This window comes from Amia ocellicauda, chromosome 5 (assembly GCF_036373705.1).
Source record: "Amia ocellicauda isolate fAmiCal2 chromosome 5, fAmiCal2.hap1, whole genome shotgun sequence".
Lineage (NCBI taxonomy): Eukaryota > Metazoa > Chordata > Actinopteri > Amiiformes > Amiidae > Amia > Amia ocellicauda.
Window position 1 is genome coordinate 1,305,001 of NC_089854.1, and position 15,550 is coordinate 1,320,550.

The 15,550-nt window shown below is 52.9% G+C and overlaps 3 protein-coding genes across 16 annotated transcripts in view; 2 read left to right on the forward strand and 1 right to left on the reverse strand.

The window, feature by feature from the left end:
- The window catches only part of LOC136749136 (sortilin), a 14,579-nt gene extending 13,122 nt beyond the window's left edge, over window positions 1–1,457 (forward strand). Inside the window, exon 20 of the mRNA XM_066703106.1 lies at window positions 1–1,457. This exon is cut by the window's left edge and continues 1,796 nt beyond it. The gene's annotated coding sequence lies outside the window, so the exon portion shown is untranslated.
- On the reverse strand, window positions 1,363–5,363 carry ngrn (neugrin, neurite outgrowth associated). 2 transcript variants are annotated; one of them, XM_066703121.1, is made up of 4 exons: window positions 5,043–5,363; window positions 4,202–4,518; window positions 3,943–4,053; window positions 1,363–2,787 (listed from the first exon to the last, which is right to left on the reverse strand). In XM_066703121.1, exons 2-4 carry the CDS (start codon window positions 4,447–4,449, stop codon window positions 2,208–2,210), a joined length of 939 nt encoding a protein of 312 aa, XP_066559218.1. In that variant the 5' UTR covers window positions 4,450–4,518; window positions 5,043–5,363; the 3' UTR covers window positions 1,363–2,207. The 2 variants fall into 2 exon arrangements, with proteins under 2 accessions (XP_066559218.1, XP_066559219.1); XM_066703122.1 differs by having other exon boundaries at window positions 4,202–4,515; window positions 5,043–5,362.
- A 1,149-nt stretch (window positions 5,364–6,512) lies between these two features.
- nfyal (nuclear transcription factor Y, alpha, like) lies at window positions 6,513–15,321 on the forward strand. 13 transcript variants are annotated; one of them, XM_066703116.1, is made up of 10 exons: window positions 6,513–6,654; window positions 8,667–8,794; window positions 9,069–9,149; window positions 9,809–9,955; window positions 10,072–10,203; window positions 10,334–10,430; window positions 10,541–10,689; window positions 10,808–10,981; window positions 11,229–11,333; window positions 12,764–15,321. In XM_066703116.1, the coding sequence occupies exons 2-10, from the start codon at window positions 8,714–8,716 to the stop codon at window positions 12,830–12,832; spliced, it is 1,035 nt and encodes a 344-aa protein (XP_066559213.1). In that variant the 5' UTR covers window positions 6,513–6,654; window positions 8,667–8,713; the 3' UTR covers window positions 12,833–15,321. The 13 variants fall into 13 exon arrangements, with proteins under 13 accessions (XP_066559213.1, XP_066559214.1, XP_066559204.1 ...); XM_066703117.1 differs by lacking the exon at window positions 12,764–15,321 and adding an exon at window positions 11,973–12,012 and having other exon boundaries at window positions 10,325–10,430; XM_066703107.1 differs by having other exon boundaries at window positions 6,515–6,654; window positions 10,325–10,430.
- Window positions 15,322–15,550: the final 229 nt, after the last annotated feature.

The following is a 15,550-nucleotide window of genomic DNA, read 5'->3' on the forward strand; positions in this document are numbered from 1 at the left end:
TCATGATGTGTTCTGGAGTGGGGTCATGTGATTTTATATATATACGTGTGTGTGTATAAATACAAGAAGTTTTTTTTCATTCTTTTTGCTCTGCTTGAGAGGGGGGGGTGTTCGATGCCTCTTGCTGCTGCACATCTGGTTGAGTTGGATCTGTTCAGATGGGTTTTCTTCTGCCCTGAGTTTGGCTCTGATCATCCCATCACACACCTCTCTGGCACGGTGGGGTAGGGCTGTGACCTTATAAATGACACCCAGTGGAAATTGTACTTGGTGAACCAGACAAATTCATGAAGCTGCTTGAAGCCTCAGCCTTTGTAGATCAGAGCCCAAGGCCAGCCCCCCCCCAATAGCACCCGGGGGAATCGCCCGAGACCGATCGAATGTCCGTGACGCGAAAGACTGAGGGGGTGGGGTAGGCTGCGAGGAATGCGCTGTGGAGGACGGGACTGCGTGTGCGCTCATTTTAATATGGCAGGCATTTCTAAGTTGACTTCCACAGGAGGAGGGGTGGGGGAGTTCACCATGGACGAGTGAATGAAGGAGGGATGTTGCTCTGGCAATTTCTGCAGCTAAGTGCCTGCGATGGAAGGAGGCCCCTGCTGCCGCCCACCTTCACCACCGCTGATCTCGTGTATGTTTTCATTTGCTTGCTAATTAATTAACGAGCTGACTCAACTCCCATCTCCTCGACTTACAGGCCGCTCTTGTCCAGACTTACATGCTATGGAGACACTGCTGCGACACTCTTCACACCCGGTGCTGGAGAGAGCACAGTGGGGGTACTTTTAATCAGTCCACTTAACCAATTAAGAGCTCAGAGTGGAATGAGAACCCGAGTCTCCAGATTTGAAGCAGCGCTGTGTGTGCAGTGCTCCAGGCGCCGCCTCCACCAGTCCGTCTTTGACACGGATAGAAAGAGCTCACCGTTGTTTGGTTTATTTGTCTGTGTTCTTCCCAGCGTTGCCTCCCCTGCCTGTGTCACTGGTCAGAGCCGAGGCCATGCCCTGGGCGTCGATCGGTTCTCGCAGCCGTTAATCAGTTTGCCTGCAGGAGCCGGGCCCTGGCACTGAAGCACTGTGTCCAGTCCAGGCCCGTCCACTGTTCTGCAAGCAGGAGCAGATTGCGGGGGTTCTCTCTTCTGGTTTTAATTTCTTGATGAATGGGGTGATGAAGCGGCAGCCCAAGGATTTGTAATGTGTTTTTTTGTGTGTGTGTGTGTTTTCCTCTGTCCCTCATGGTTCTGGGCGTTCAGAGCTGTATATAGGGTCCGGTCGCTGCACAGCGACTGCTCTAAGTTTGTACTGTGGGCCGAGTTTATTTTCTGTGTATTTGAGGAAGAAAAAATGAATGCTTTACAAATCATGACCGTTCTGGTACTTTTATTTCCCCTTTACAAAGCAGGGTCTGATTTTGGTTTTTCTCTATGAACTTGATGAATAAAATCCAATGTAATTCTCCGTGTTGTGTTTCTCTTACTCATCCCCCCCCCACTCCCACCACAGCAGCCGTGTGATTCCCAGTCTAATCACTAATTGAAACGGGTGGAAGCTGCATTCTCCCACCGCCTGTAAGTTAAACAATCGCAAGTGTCAATTAGAGTAGGTAATTAGGTACAATTCATAATTTCAGTTGCCCCTACAGCAGCCCCTGCCCTGCTTGTTTTTGTTCCAACCGAGCTCTCGGGTACTTAATTGAACCTTAATTGAAGGTGCTTAGAGTAGACTTTAAATTGTGTAATATATGAGTTTATATACAATTATATACTTAACTTAAAACCCCAACTGTTTAAAATAAGTAAAAGGCTCTGATTGAGGAAATTAGTTCAATGAAGTAATTGAGAGATGGGTTGCAACGAATACCAGCAGGGCAGGAAACCCCTGGATTCAGTGATCGAGAACTCGATCTGGAGCAGCCCAGCAGGGAAGCCCTGGACTAGATATCAGTCCGACTGCGCAGTCAGACTCAAGCTTGTACTTGTTGCTCTTGTGACACACGACTGTAGCATCGGGTTAAGAGACCCCAGCAGTGCCTCGCAGCAGGTAGGGGGGCCTGTGACGCATGCATAGCAGGCTTCAGTACACAACACGCACAACAGACCGACTGCTGCGCTGCGTCTGTCCACCTCATACCCGTGTCTCTGACCGGGTGCATCTGAGTTCAGTAGCGCTCTGTCCTCCTGGCCCACTGGGCGGAGCTCGCAGGTGATGTCATATCCTGTACAGGAAGTTCCCCTCGCTGTCGTAGAACTCTCTGCCCTCCTGGACCACAGGCGGGGGGGGCGTCCCTTCGCCCCCCAGCGCTGCAGCCAGATGCTGTAGCTCCTCCTCTGTCAGCACCTCGCTGACCCACATGCGTGCCCTGTCCTCCTCCCCGGCACGGAAGTCCCGTCCGTCTCCAGACCACTCAGGTGGAAGGGTTCCTCTGGGATGCTGGGTGGGGGGGGGATCCCCGAACCCCAAGGGGTTGTGAGGGGCAGCGCTGTGGGGAGACAGGGTGCCCACCTGAGCAAGAACACCCAACACCTGCTGTCCCGCCGACTCCCCCGAGGACAAGGTGGGCTGCGTCCCGGGGGGCAGCGGCGTCTGTGCGGAGCCAACGCCCAGCCGACCCGGCATAGTTGCTGCCCCACCCGTCCTACCCAGGGCCCGAGCGTCCTGCTTCTGCCGGCGGGACACCGGGGGTGTGAAGCGGCTCCTCAGGACGCGCCGCACTACCTCGGGGGTCACGGAGAAGCCCTCTGCTAGCCGGGGCACCGTCCACTCCTCTGGGGACTCCTGCCGCAGGAACCTGAGGGGTGGGACACACCTGGGTTAGTGGTCAGCTTGGCAGGAACAGAAAACAATTATACATACATACAGACGGGCGACAAATTAATGGAAAAACCCACATAAAGTGTCTCAGTGAGGTGTTGGGCACCACGAGCCCCAGAAGTGCTCTTGGCACAGATTCTAGAGTCTCTGGACTCAACTGGAGGGATGAGCACCATTCGTCCAAAAGATATTCCCTCATTTGGGGTTTTGATGATGGTGGTGGACAGCGCTGTCTAATATGTCGATCCAGAATCTCCCATAGGTGTTCAATTGGGTTGAGTTCTGGTGACTGAGAAGGCCATAGCATATGAGTCACATCATTGTCATCCTCATCACACCATTCAGTGACCCTCGTGCCCTGTGGATGGGCATTGTCATCCTGGAAGAGACACTCCCATAGGATAAAGGTGATCACTCAGAATAACTGTCATGACTTACAGTGACCCTTTATTTATTAATGTATTTCTCACTTTAACTATATATATATATATATATATATATATATATATATATATATATATACACATACATACATACACACACATATATAGCTGTATATTTGTATTGCTGTTAATTGCAGTGATTGAACTGTCACCTGCAACATAAACAATGGATTAGTGAAGTATAGTGTTGTTGGTTATGTTTAAAGCGTATTTCCAGTTTTGTTGAAGTGCTTTGTGTGTATTTAGCAGAGTTCACAGTATGTCGACTCACAGACTGCTAACACAATTACCGGTGTCTTGTTTTCAGTCCAGTGTATAGTTCACCACATTGAATGTGATTTGTTTGAATCTTTGGAAAACAAATTATTAAAAAATAGTAATAATACAAAAAAAAAAAAAGCTCGGCCTATTAGCCTACTTCTACAATGAAGCAGTGTTTCCAGGCTCATCTTACCCTGCATGAGTCCACAATGTCTTTTTATGTATGAATGTTTAGTACAATCGCTGGTATTCAAATGACACCATGGCTTCTTTCAGTTATTTGGAATAAACGCTGAGTGCGGTTAATTGAAGTTTTACGGTATATTGACTATGTATTTGGGAGCTCCTGTTGGAACAAAACCCAGCAGACACTGTGGCCCCCCAGGACTGGAGTCTGACGCCCCTGACTACCAACGCCCCCTCCTCACCTCATCTGCTCCATGGCGTCCCAGGTCAGGGTTCTCTCTGGGGGGCATGGGGGGCTCATCCGTCTGGCCATCCTCTGCAGCTTGATCACCTTCTGCTTCCTGCTCTCCTCACTGGGGGAGACGGGCATCGAAACATCTCGTCTTAGCATTACCAGACATCCATCAAGCCATCCCCGTCCCTCCCCGTCTCTATCAGTCTCTTACTGTCCCTGTCCCTCACCCCCTCCGAGTGGACCTGTCCCGCAGCGCCTCCTCTCACCTGACCAGTCTCTGCACCTCCGCCTCTGGGTCTCTGCACGCCTCGGGGTCGTCCAACACTGGGTCGCTGCTCCTCCTCCGTGGCCCCGGGTGCGGCTCGCTCTCCTCGCGGGCGCGGCTCCCTCCGGACAAACCTCCCTTCCACCACCCGGCTGCCCGGCTGCCAGGGGGGACGGGCAGGACCACGACCCTCTGCAGTGAGATGGCACCGAGGGGCAGCGCCACGGCACTGAGCAGCCTGGAGAACATCCTGCAGCTGCTACCGCTGGGGTCTCTTACACAGCAGCCACACAAACCCCCTTCAGCACAGATCTTCTGCTGGAAACAGGAATAAGAACAGTGAGAGGGTGTCCAGACCCAGGGCCCCGACTGAGGGCCACTGACTGAGGGCGCCGCATCGTGTTTCGCACATTGCCTCATTCTGCCTTGGGACTGGATTGCACGTTTGCTTTTACCGTTTTAACTTTACAAATAATAATCATAACAATAAATAAGAACATTTAAAAGAGTATTACGTAGTGCATTGTGTTGTATATACATGTTCAGTGTATGTAACCGCACTTTTGAGTGCAACAACCTTGAATAAAGTTGTCAGCCAAATGGAAGAAAACAACACACGGATGACAGAGGTAATGTCTGCCTGTTACTGTCTGCTCTGTGGTGTAGACGGCAATACTGCAGACACACAATACGTCCGCCTTTCCATAAGACTCAGTCCCTGACACAGCAGCGCCCTGGGGACAGGTGAGGGTCGTTATCCCACACGGACCACTTGTGTGAACTGTAAACACAAGTGCATGTTAAGGGTCATTAGAACAGCATGATGGACTTCAAACACAAACCTGAGCGCCTTGTTACCCGACTCGCAAACGTCTGCCTCTCCAGAACCTGAAGAATAACGTGTCGTCTTTATTTCACAGGGAAACTGGACGACTCACGTTTCCATCCGCAACCTCGCTCGATTAGCACAGCCTTTGCGATCCCATCGACGCGCGTCCTGTGCGGTGAGTGATTGCTTTCCCCTGCGCTCGTCATCTGTCCTGGAAGGGGGCGGAGTCCCACTCGGTCAACACGAGGCGCCTCCCAGCCGGATGTGAGCGGATGCGTGACCATGGCTGCGTTCACGACACGCATACTTTGCCGAGTCTGCGCAGACTTTTCGCAGACTCTGCGACGAAACTGTCCAGGTTACCCGTCTGCATGAACTCAGCCGGAAACACGTCACAATGCGTCGCATCCACAGGCTGCAAAGTCTGCACAGCCGCGCAGCTTCTCAGGAGGTACTGCGCAGGTGCAGCCGCGGCTTCAAAACAACAAAGGAGCGCTGAGTGACAGAGACGTGTCAATCACAGACTGAGACCCTGCAGCAGCGCCACCCAGTCAGTGTGAATCACCCTCGAGTCATGAAGGATCTTATTCATTTCATGCTAGATATGGTACAACAGAAATAATATATTTTAAAGATTGACAGTTCAACAATAAAATAATATGCATGTGTAGTGGTGTACGTATACATTATAACTTAATTTCCACGTATTATGTGAATTTGTAAGTTGCACACCTGGCAAGGAAATCCATAATAATACATACAAAATATTGCACATGTGTATTTCTCTGAATGCACAGGTTTAATGTAGATTCGAAACCAGTGTATATATAATATTGTACACAAACAAAATCTGTTGTAATTAATTTGATCAGTATGTGAGTATTTAACCCTTAAGTGTCCCAACAATGAGTAGGAATAAAGATTTCTATTAATTAAAAAATATTAACGATCGTAAAGCTACTGAATCTGATATGAACTGATTAAATGGCCCATTTTCTGATTACACTGTAAAGTATTAAGGGGAACTGTGATCGCATGAACTTCTGTGATCAGGACTGACTTCTCTCAGCAGCGCCTCCATGTTTGTTCTGCTGAGTCTGCAGCTCCAGAGCCAGAGCTGTCCACACTGCGTCTGCGCAGACCGTGACGTCACACGCAGACTCCCGTCTGCAATCTAGCGGCGGAGAAGAGTCGCGAACGCGGCCCATGTAAACACGCCTGCGATTGCGTGTGTTTGACCACGTTAGACAGCCCATATGTAATGAAAACACGCGTGTTTGCCGTGGACACTAGTGGCGTGTGGAGCAGACAAACTCGCTGCGAACACAACTCAGTTAGTGCTGATAGGCCACTTTTTCCTACAATTGCTATCTGCCTGAGAGGCGCCTTCTCTGTCAACCTCTGCCGTGACGTGCAGGAGGACGGCACCGCGCCTGCGCAGTGGCGGGCCCGGCCGGGGCGGAGCCAGGGCGGCGGGGAAGACGCGGGGGAGGGGAGGCCGCTCGTCCTATTTGTCGGAGCCGACCGCGCTGCGCCATTTTGTCCCCACGCCGTGCGCTCAGTGATTGGGTTCTGGGCATCGGTACTGGAGCCAATCAGAGGGGAACCGGGGCGGCGGAGAGACGGTGAGAGGGAGCGCGGCTTCCAGGGGATGGCAGCCGGGGATTGGTGTGTCAGTGACCAACCAAATTACTAACACCAGCACAGACAGGAATTAAAACAGCGCCGGCACGCACAGAGGCACAGCCGGGCGAGGGGGTACAGACCCGGCTAGGAGGCACGGAGGGGGCCGGGGCCGCCGCGGCTGGGGCTCGGGGTCTGGCTCTGACTGAGAGGCCCGTCTCCCCTCGGCGGTTTATTTCGCCCGGCTGTCCCGGCGGGTCGTGTTCACTCTGTTAGCGGTACACGTGTGTGTGTGAGTGTGAGATGGCAACACTCATCCTCAAACACAGACAGACAGAAATGGCACTAGGCGTGCGGACACGGGCCCTGCTCCTCCGCCTTTGGTGGCACTGTAGTGTTGCTGTGCGGCGGCGCCTCGGCACCTGGTTCAGGCGGAATTCATTCTGCGTCTGCGCACCTGCGCCCTGTGTGATGGGGCTGTTCGGGGCTCTGGGTCGCTTTGTCCCGCAGGTGTGAGCGGTGCTGTTGCTGCTCTTTTCCACCCGCTGCTGTACAAACTGTAGGAAATGAGACGCACAGCAGCTCACTAACACACCAACCATTGCATTATAATGAGTATTATTACACGTGTGTATATAATAAGATGCACACGTACAGGCGTTGGAGGCAGGGTGCACAGGGTTATCAAGTTCATTGTGATGACAGGTGTAAGTGTCGAATCACATTGTGTGGGGGGTTGCGTGCGTGGGAATTAAAATGATCCGCGAAGGCAGTACAGTCAGTATCGGAGGCACGGTCTGTATTCAAGCCATTGTACAAATATGCATTTGACATTTGAAACGGGAAAACCAGCCGTGCACGTTAACTGACATTACTGTGTCCTGTTGACACGCATTGGGGCTTTATTTGATACTGTTGTGCGTTTTCACGTACAGTTGTAAATCAAGGGGTCTTGTGATTGTTTCCCGCTTGCCTGCCCTCTCTGGGCTGGGGAGAAAATGGCGCCCGTTTCTTATGAACTTTGCCAAGTTCACGAAATCGCTATGATTTTAAAAACTAAGCCGACCGGTCAGAGCGCTGGGGTTTATTCCCGGGGAGAAACGTCGTGACCGGACAGTAATTGTGTGCGGGACAGGCAGGGGTCGAGGCTTTTACCGGGGCCATGACCCGCGGCGTCCCGGCGGCTGTCTGACCCCGCTGGCGTGCCGTACAGGCCATTCTCCCGCCAGCGACGGGCAGATGTGAAGTTCAAGCACAAGCCACACCTGCCGCGGACCAGTGAGAAGAGACCGCGGTGTTGTGAGCTGCTGTCCGCAGTGAACTCGGAGTTGTGTGCGGCCTGCTCCTCTCCCCCCCGCCATTGTCAGACAAAGACACCGGATCACATGCACTGCCGAGCTCCACAGCGCCGCCGTGGTCTGTCCGTGTCAGGGCAGGCTTTCCCGCCAGCGCTGGTGTGCCATTGTCTCGGGTGTTTCTGCTGCTTTCAACATTAGTCTGACAATCAACATCAAGATATGCATGTGTCCGCCACGGTGCCCGTGTGAACTGTATGCGTGCGCACAAGCGTGCTTCTGTATTTATAGGACAAGTAATGGAGTTTATATGGGGATGTCACAAAAGTAAAGCGATGATGCATATTTAGTTGTATTGAATTTTTTTAGTCCTATTGCTACACAACCGTGCCGTACATTACAACAGTACAGCAACTTGCATTTGCAGTGCATGCATAGGCAGAATTTCTGAAGGGTTTTGCACATGCAAATTAAAATTATTAATGACCTATAGATGCATACAGCTGTGTATGGATGAGGGGCTTTATATATTTAAATGTGTGTGTATATAATATATCATATTTAACATCTGTCTCTCCTCAGTTTCACTCCTTGTGCTGGTCTGAAGTCATTGATTGAATTAAACAAACAAATAAGTGTGTGTGTGTTCCTCAGTGCCCTTGGCTGTGTGTCGAGTTGTGGGACTCGTGTGTTGACCGGTTCTGTCTCCACACTCACAGAACCAAGCCATTTTTAACGAGAAGTGAAGCCAGACCAGGACCTGAGTATGGAGCAGTACACCACCGCCAGTAACAGCAGCGGAGAGCAGATCGTGGTGCAGACAGCCACAGGACAGATCCAGCAACAGGTAATACGCAACTTTTCTGCAATATAATTATCATATGATTATTATCAAAGACTGGCTTTTTTCAGCCATCTGTGTGGAGGATCTTTGTGTACGTGACACTGTGTAAGGTGGTGTGAGGTTGGTGTGTGTGTGTGTGAGTGAATGTGAATGTGAATGTGAATGTGAGTGTGTGACCCTGTGTGAGTGAGCTTAACTCTCAGTGACTGCAGGCGTGTGTGCACGATGTGCCCGTGCTGGGGGCGTGGCAGGTGATAACGGGTTGTCTCGGTCGCAGGGCACGGTGACCACAGTGCAGCTGCAGACCGAGCCGCAGGTGGCTTCGGCCTCCGCCCAGCAGGTCCAGACTCTCCAGGTAGTGGTGTGACCTCCGGCTGTGTGTCCGCCGCCCTGCCTGCCTGCCGCCCTGCCTGCTCTGTGTCTGCTCCCTCCGGGCTGTCTCCACGGTCTGCGTTGTGTCTGTGGATTCGTGCTGTTGTTGGTTTATTTTTATGGTTTTACGTTCATACTAAAACCCGGCTCTGCAGAACTGTCAGGGTACATCGACTGAAAATATTTTCCAGCCTCTGTGTCACCTGAGCTGACGGCCCACCTCTCGTTAGTACGTGAGTGATACACACAGCAAGTTGTGTGTGAGGGGTCTCATGCTGCATGTTGATGTCCGAGGTGGGTGGCCTGCATGCAGCCCTGTGTGTTGCTGGCGTCAGCAGTTCACGCTCTGTCCCCTCGCTGTCTGCGCTGGCGTCACCGAGCGCCACTCTCATCTCATCTGCACTGGCATGCCAGGGGCCCCACGTTCCACAGCCCGTGCCCGTGCCCGTGTTTGTGTGTTTGAGTGTCTGTGCTGCAGTGCCGAGTGTCTCATGTCGTCTCTCACCGGCTCTGTGTTCCTGTGTGGCGTGGATGCTTGATTGCAAACCGAACTCACCCCCCCCACTGTGCTGTGCTGTTCTGCGGCTGCGTGGCGGTGTGGTGCTGAGCCGACCCTAACCTCTTCCCTCCCCCGTCCCTCCCCAGGTGCAGGGGCAGCCGCTGATGGTCCAGGTGAGCGGCGGGCAGCTCATCACCTCCTCTGGGCAGCCCATCATGGTGCAGGCGGTGCCTGGCAGCCAGGGGCAGACCCTAATGCAGGTGCCGGTGTCCGGAGCGCAGGGGCTGCAGCAGGTGAGGAGCCCGACCACCAGGGTCCCCGGAGGCCCAAGCTGTCGTCCCCGAGCCATCGTTTTGAAAGAATACGAGTCCGATGTCCTGAGAAGTGACGCTGGCGTTTTGTCTCGCAGATCCAGCTGGTCCAGCCCGGGCAGATCCAGATCCAGGGAGGGCAGGCGGTGCAGGTGCAGGGGGCGCAGGGCCAGACCCAGCAGATTATCATCCAGCAGCCGCAGACCGCCGTCACGGCCGGGCAGACTCAGGTGAGATGCCGCCCTTCTCAGCCCCGACCCCGGACCCTCCTGGTGTTGTCGATCAGTCTCCTGTCTGTTGATCTATCTAACCGCCTCCCCCTGCCCCCCCCGGGCTGCGCTTTACCCCCAGGGGCAGCAGCAGATCACTGTTCAGGGACAGCAGGTGGCTCAGACTGCTGAGGGACAGACCATCGTGTACCAGCCGGTGAACGCCGACGGCACCATCCTGCAGCAAGGTACGCCCCCCCCCCCCCGCACGGCTGCCCCAGTGGCACTGCACCACACGCACTCACACGTGTGGGCTCTGCGTGTGGCTCTGTGTGACCTGCTCCTCTTGCCCCCCCAGGCATGATCACCATCCCGGCTGCCAGCCTGGCGGGTGCTCAGATCGTCCAGACCGGCGCCAACACCAGCACCACCAACAGCGGCCAGGGCACCGTGACCGTCACCCTGCCCGTGTCCGGCAACATGGTGAATGCTGGCGGCATGGTCATGGTGAGTACAGGACCGCGTGACCCTGAGGGGCAAGAGGATGCTCTACTGGCTCATCTCACAGGGGTGGTGGAGTTTAGGCACCGCAATTAACCGGAAACGATGTCCGTCTCTCCGTCAGATGGTGCCCGGTGGCGGCTCGGTGCCCACCATGCAGCGCATCCCCCTGCCCGGCGCCGAGATGCTGGAGGAGGAGCCGCTGTACGTCAACGCCAAGCAGTACCACCGCATCCTGAAGAGGCGCCAAGCACGCGCTAAGCTGGAGGCTGAGGGCAAGATCCCCAAGGAGCGGAGGGTGGGTGTCGGAGGGCCGGGGTCCGCCGGTGTTTGGGGGGGATTGTGGCTGCTGGTGGCCGGCGACGATGGCCGGCCGAGGGCGATGCGAAGGTTAGATGGCAGTGCCGACTGGAGCACCGGTCGGCACTGTTGTCTAACCTTTGCATCGCCCTCGGCCGGCTGGGCGGTCCGGGGGGCTGTGAGGTCACTGTGAGGTCATCAAGCATTTATTCATTCATATGCACGTCTCTCTCCCTTCCCCCCAGCAGAAATACCTCCACGAGTCCCGGCACCGCCACGCCATGCAGCGGAAGAGGGGAGATGGCGGCCGGTTCTTCTCCCCCAAGGAGAAGGAGGAGATGGCCCTGCAGGTGAGGGCCTGGGCAGCCGAGCAGTGCGGCCTTCCACCCCCCCCGCCACCAGCTCTGTGAGAGGGAGGGAGAGAGAGAGAGAAAAAGAAAGAGAGAGAAGGAGGAGGAACGTTCTGTGTTGTCCAGGTCCACAGGCGCTCTGAGCGTCCCAGGCTGTGATTCACAACAATCAGAACTGACCAGAAGGACAGATAAACCATTTCACTGCCGGTCTGGCTGAGTGCCAGGGGTCAAGGGTCAAAGGGACATAGTGCCAAGAAAAACTCAATGAAACACTTTGTTCCCAGTGCGTCTCGCTTGTGTCTGTGTGTTCCCTGTGCTGCTGTGTTCTTGAAGGCTCATAGCGTATCACGGTGCCTCCCCGGCGTTTAAGGTCCACGGGGTTTGTGACGCAGGCCGCTGGCAGTGAAGTGGTTAATGCACCGTGTGGGCAGTCTGTGTCTTGCTGTGTGGCTTGTGTGTGCGCTGTATTAACGGCAGTGCGTCTGTCTTCTGTTTCATTTGGCACTAGTGGGCTTCTTTTATTTTTTTCCTCCCTCTCTCTCTCTCTCTCTCTCTCTCTCTCTCTCTCTCTTGTGTGCGTGTTGTTGCTGTGCACTTCCTGTTCACTCCTTTCCTAACTCTGTGTTCATTTAACAGATGCATGGGTAGGATAGGAGGAATTGTACTGAAGGTACAGTATGACTGAACTTTCTTTTTATTTGGGGGGGGAGGGGGAGGGACAAATGTGAGTGAGATGGAATGGAGCTGAATTAACACCTAAGGATAAGAATAACAGTCAGTCGTGTAAGAGCTGTAAAACCGAACGGCGAAACAAAACCACGCAAATGACAAAAAGCTGTGAGTTGTCAGACGGAGAGAGAGCCAGACTTCACACCCTGATCCGGTGAAGTAGTAGTGATTGTTAATAATGTTTATATAGCGCCTTCCATTCCAAAGTGCTTCTTGCAGGGTGTCTGTAGGGGATTTAGGGGGGAGTGAGGAGGTCAGACAGAGTGGTGTGCCCCAGTGCGTCATGGGAGTTATAGCACCTGCGTCCACGTGCTCTTGTCGTCCTGTCTGGGGGTCTCTCTGCTCTGTCGTTTGTGTGCGTTGCGTTCCCGCCGCTTGGCCTCTCGTCTGCTTGCTGCTGTGTTTGGTCTTGCTGCACTGCCCTGGGGACGAACGCTGTCCTGTTACAGCCAAGCAGGGGGGTTGGGGGGCCCCATTCCCTTGAGCATGAATACTCAGTGCCATGCAGTTTATTATTTATAACTCGGAATCAGCCGAGATCGTCCTCTGTGACCTGGACTGCTAGGTTAGATTACATGCATGAGGCAAGAGACGGACAGACAGACAGACAGACAGACAGACATCCGAGACCGGAGCATGCTGACCCAGGCTGCTCGGGCGGAGCCGCACTAACCCGTCTCCCCGGCTCTGTCCCGCAGGCCCAGCAGCAGCAGCAGCAGCAGCAGGCCCAGGCCGGAGAGGAGGCTCAGATCATCCGCGTGTCTTAGAGCTGGACTCTGATTGTGAGTCTGTGTGTGTGTGTTGGGGGGCCCACCCCTTCCTGCCCGACTGACTTCCACCCCCTGTTAAAGGACTTCCGCCCCACGACCCACATCACTACCGCCCTGCTGTTGACCTTTGACCCCCCAACAAAACGCCCATCACGGCAGCAGAAGGCATCTAAGGCCTCTTCGGCCCCACAGGTGGAGAAGCGCACAACACCAGCCCCCCCCCCCCATACAGTGCTGTGCCAGGACACGCCCCTGCAGGGTGGGCTGCTTTTTTAGCACACGTTCTCATTAATTTAAGCGATCGGAGCTCTCATGTGGGATATGAAATGATGTGAAGCTCTTGAAGTCTCCAGTGTTAATTCCATGCTCATCAGTTTTAAAATATCGATTCACAGAATATTCAGTCCAGTTGGGTGAGGGGAGGAGACAGGGGGGCTGCTGGGGGTGGGGGACACAGAGACCTTCAGTGACCTTTGGGGGTCATCGGGTGTGCGAGTGTGGGTGGGGGGAGAGGGAGGCGCAGGGACTGGTGTGGAGCCGGTGTGATGTGGATGGTCCGTCCCGGGCAGGGTCTGTTTGGCAACTTCAGACATCCAGAAAGAGAAACTAAATTCCTTCTCCAGGCCCACGTCGTACGTTTTATTTCCCTCTTCATTATTGTTTTAAGTTGCGGCCCCTCGTGTGCCCCTGGGCACCTGTCTCCGCCTCGCTGAGCTCGGCGCCAGTCTCGGACCCCTTGACCTCCAGTAGTGTGGACCACTCCGAGACTGGCGCTGACCTGGGTCTCAGACATCAGTCCTTGCCTCCTTCATTTGTATTATTTTAACCCCATCAATCTTCTATTCAACACGGGGCTGACAGTCCACCCCTGCCCGGCCCCTGCTCTCCCTCCGCTCACCGAGCTCTTGCCCCACACTTTACCAGCATTTATTTTGTCCTTGTTGTTTGATGTTTTATGAGGGGGTTATGGAAAATTAGACATGTATTTTATTATTTTACTCTAGAATGCCCATAGGTTTACTTGTTTGATTTGTATTTATTATGCTGTAAGGCGATGCCCTATTAAAACATAGCGTTTGTTTAATTTGTTTTGCCAAAGTAGCGTTGATCTGTTAGTCTTGTTTCTGGGCGATGCTGTCCGGTGCCGGTGCGGTGATGTTGCTGGGTTAGCAGGAGGAACTCTTGAGACGCTGTTCTAGAAGCTCTTGGAGGTTCTGGTTCTTTCTCTGCCGTCCCGCAGCGTTGCTGACCATCTCTGGGTCTTTGTGTGACTGAGCCGGTACCTGTGACCGGAGTCTGGCCAATGGCTTTGCTGAAAATGGGTAGCAGCTGTAGATGTAGTGCATCTTTGTACCATGTAATTTGTTTACTTTTAGTATATTTTTTTGTATTATGTATATAAATGTATAATTCTGGGAATGGGAGATGTTGCGTTTGCCTTGGTAGCATAAGTGTTTTAGTTTTTGTTTTCAAAACGCAACACTGAACAACTGAGTGGGTTGGGGTGGGGGTTTTCTTTGAGGGAGGTGGGGAAATGGAAAAACAGCAACACGAGATCCGTGCTGTTCCTGCCCAGTGCGAGTGAGGGGGGGGGTGGGGTTGCTTCAAAAGCAAGAGAACATTTTCTGTTTGCTGGAAATGTTCCCCCAGTGCTTCCCACCCGCCTGCACAACACCTGCTGAGAGCTCCGATCAGACGCAGACACAGCAGACGGGTTAGTGAGGTCCTCCCTGGCGCCTGGGTGCAGCCAGTCCAGGGCGGCAGTCTGCGGGGGTCTCTCGTACTCCGGGGGGCCGCGGTGGTCCTGAGACTGAGCTCACAAAGCGCTGGCAGTTTAAATCTTTGTTGTTGTTTTTGCCTGATGGACAAAGTGTGTGTAGGTTTTATTCCCCCAGCACCATGCAGAAGTGTATTTTTGTGTTTTTGTTTTGTTTTTGCAAAGTCAAGCAATAAAACGGAGAGATTGTGCTTTGATCTGCTGTTCTCACACCATGACCTGGGATACTGCGATGCACTGGAGCTGGAACAGTGTCAGTCTGCCCCCGGTCCGAATCAGAATGGATCTTTTTGTTTTGTTTTGATTGTTCGTACTTTTTAAAGTCTGTGTGGGACAGACGGATGTTTATAATCATCATCACAGAGCAAACAACCGTAGGTAATCGGTGTTTGTCACACATTACTGGTAGTCTTGTCTTTGAATTCAACCTGAAGGGCTTTTGCATGTAGAGATATTTGTACTTGAACAAATAAGTCATGTATAGAGAATTGTGTGTGTGTGTGAATGTGTGTGTGTGTCGGGGGGAAAAGGGAGGGTTTGTACATAATCATTTTTTATATATATTGTATTGTTTTTCAAGCATGAACAGTCTTGGAATAACTAAGCTGTTTAGGAAAAGTACTGTGTACACCATTCAGCTATAAAATCAATCGTACTTTTATTTTACAAACATGTTTATTATTCTGTAACAATAAAATCAATAATGAGAGGACTGCTTGTTTCGCTTTATTTCTTCTAAAATGGGTTTCATGGCTGTTGAACTGCAATGTGTGCCTCTTACTCACTCTCGCCGAGTGTCTGGGGATTATTTCCCATCCATCAGCACAGGCACACGTTTGTAACCAGAGCTGGGCGTTATTTCTTTTTAAAGCATTGCTCAAGCGCAGTTTGCAGGAGAGTCGCTGTTGCCCGCCGGCCGCACGATTACGAACTGACGC

What these genes read in the sequence shown, in the direction of transcription:
- ngrn (XM_066703121.1), bottom strand. Translation starts at nt 4,449, where the DNA reads ATGTTCTCCAGGCTGCTCAGTGCCGTGGCGCTGCCCCTCGGTGCCATC. An exon ending in GAGGTGCAGAGACTGGTCAG is followed by an intron (nt 4,054 to 4,201) that starts GTGAGAGGAGGC and finishes CGTCTCCCCCAG; the next exon opens with TGAGGAGAGCAGGAAGCAGA. An exon ending in GACGCCATGGAGCAGATGAG is followed by an intron (nt 2,788 to 3,942) that starts GTGAGGAGGGGG and finishes CCCACCCCTCAG; the next exon opens with GTTCCTGCGGCAGGAGTCCC.
- nfyal (XM_066703107.1), top strand. Translation starts at nt 8,714, where the DNA reads ATGGAGCAGTACACCACCGCCAGTAACAGCAGCGGAGAGCAGATCGTG. An exon ending in AGGTCCAGACTCTCCAGGTA is followed by an intron (nt 9,150 to 9,808) that starts GTGGTGTGACCT and finishes GTCCCTCCCCAG; the next exon opens with GTGCAGGGGCAGCCGCTGAT. An exon ending in GAGCGCAGGGGCTGCAGCAG is followed by an intron (nt 9,956 to 10,071) that starts GTGAGGAGCCCG and finishes TTTGTCTCGCAG; the next exon opens with ATCCAGCTGGTCCAGCCCGG.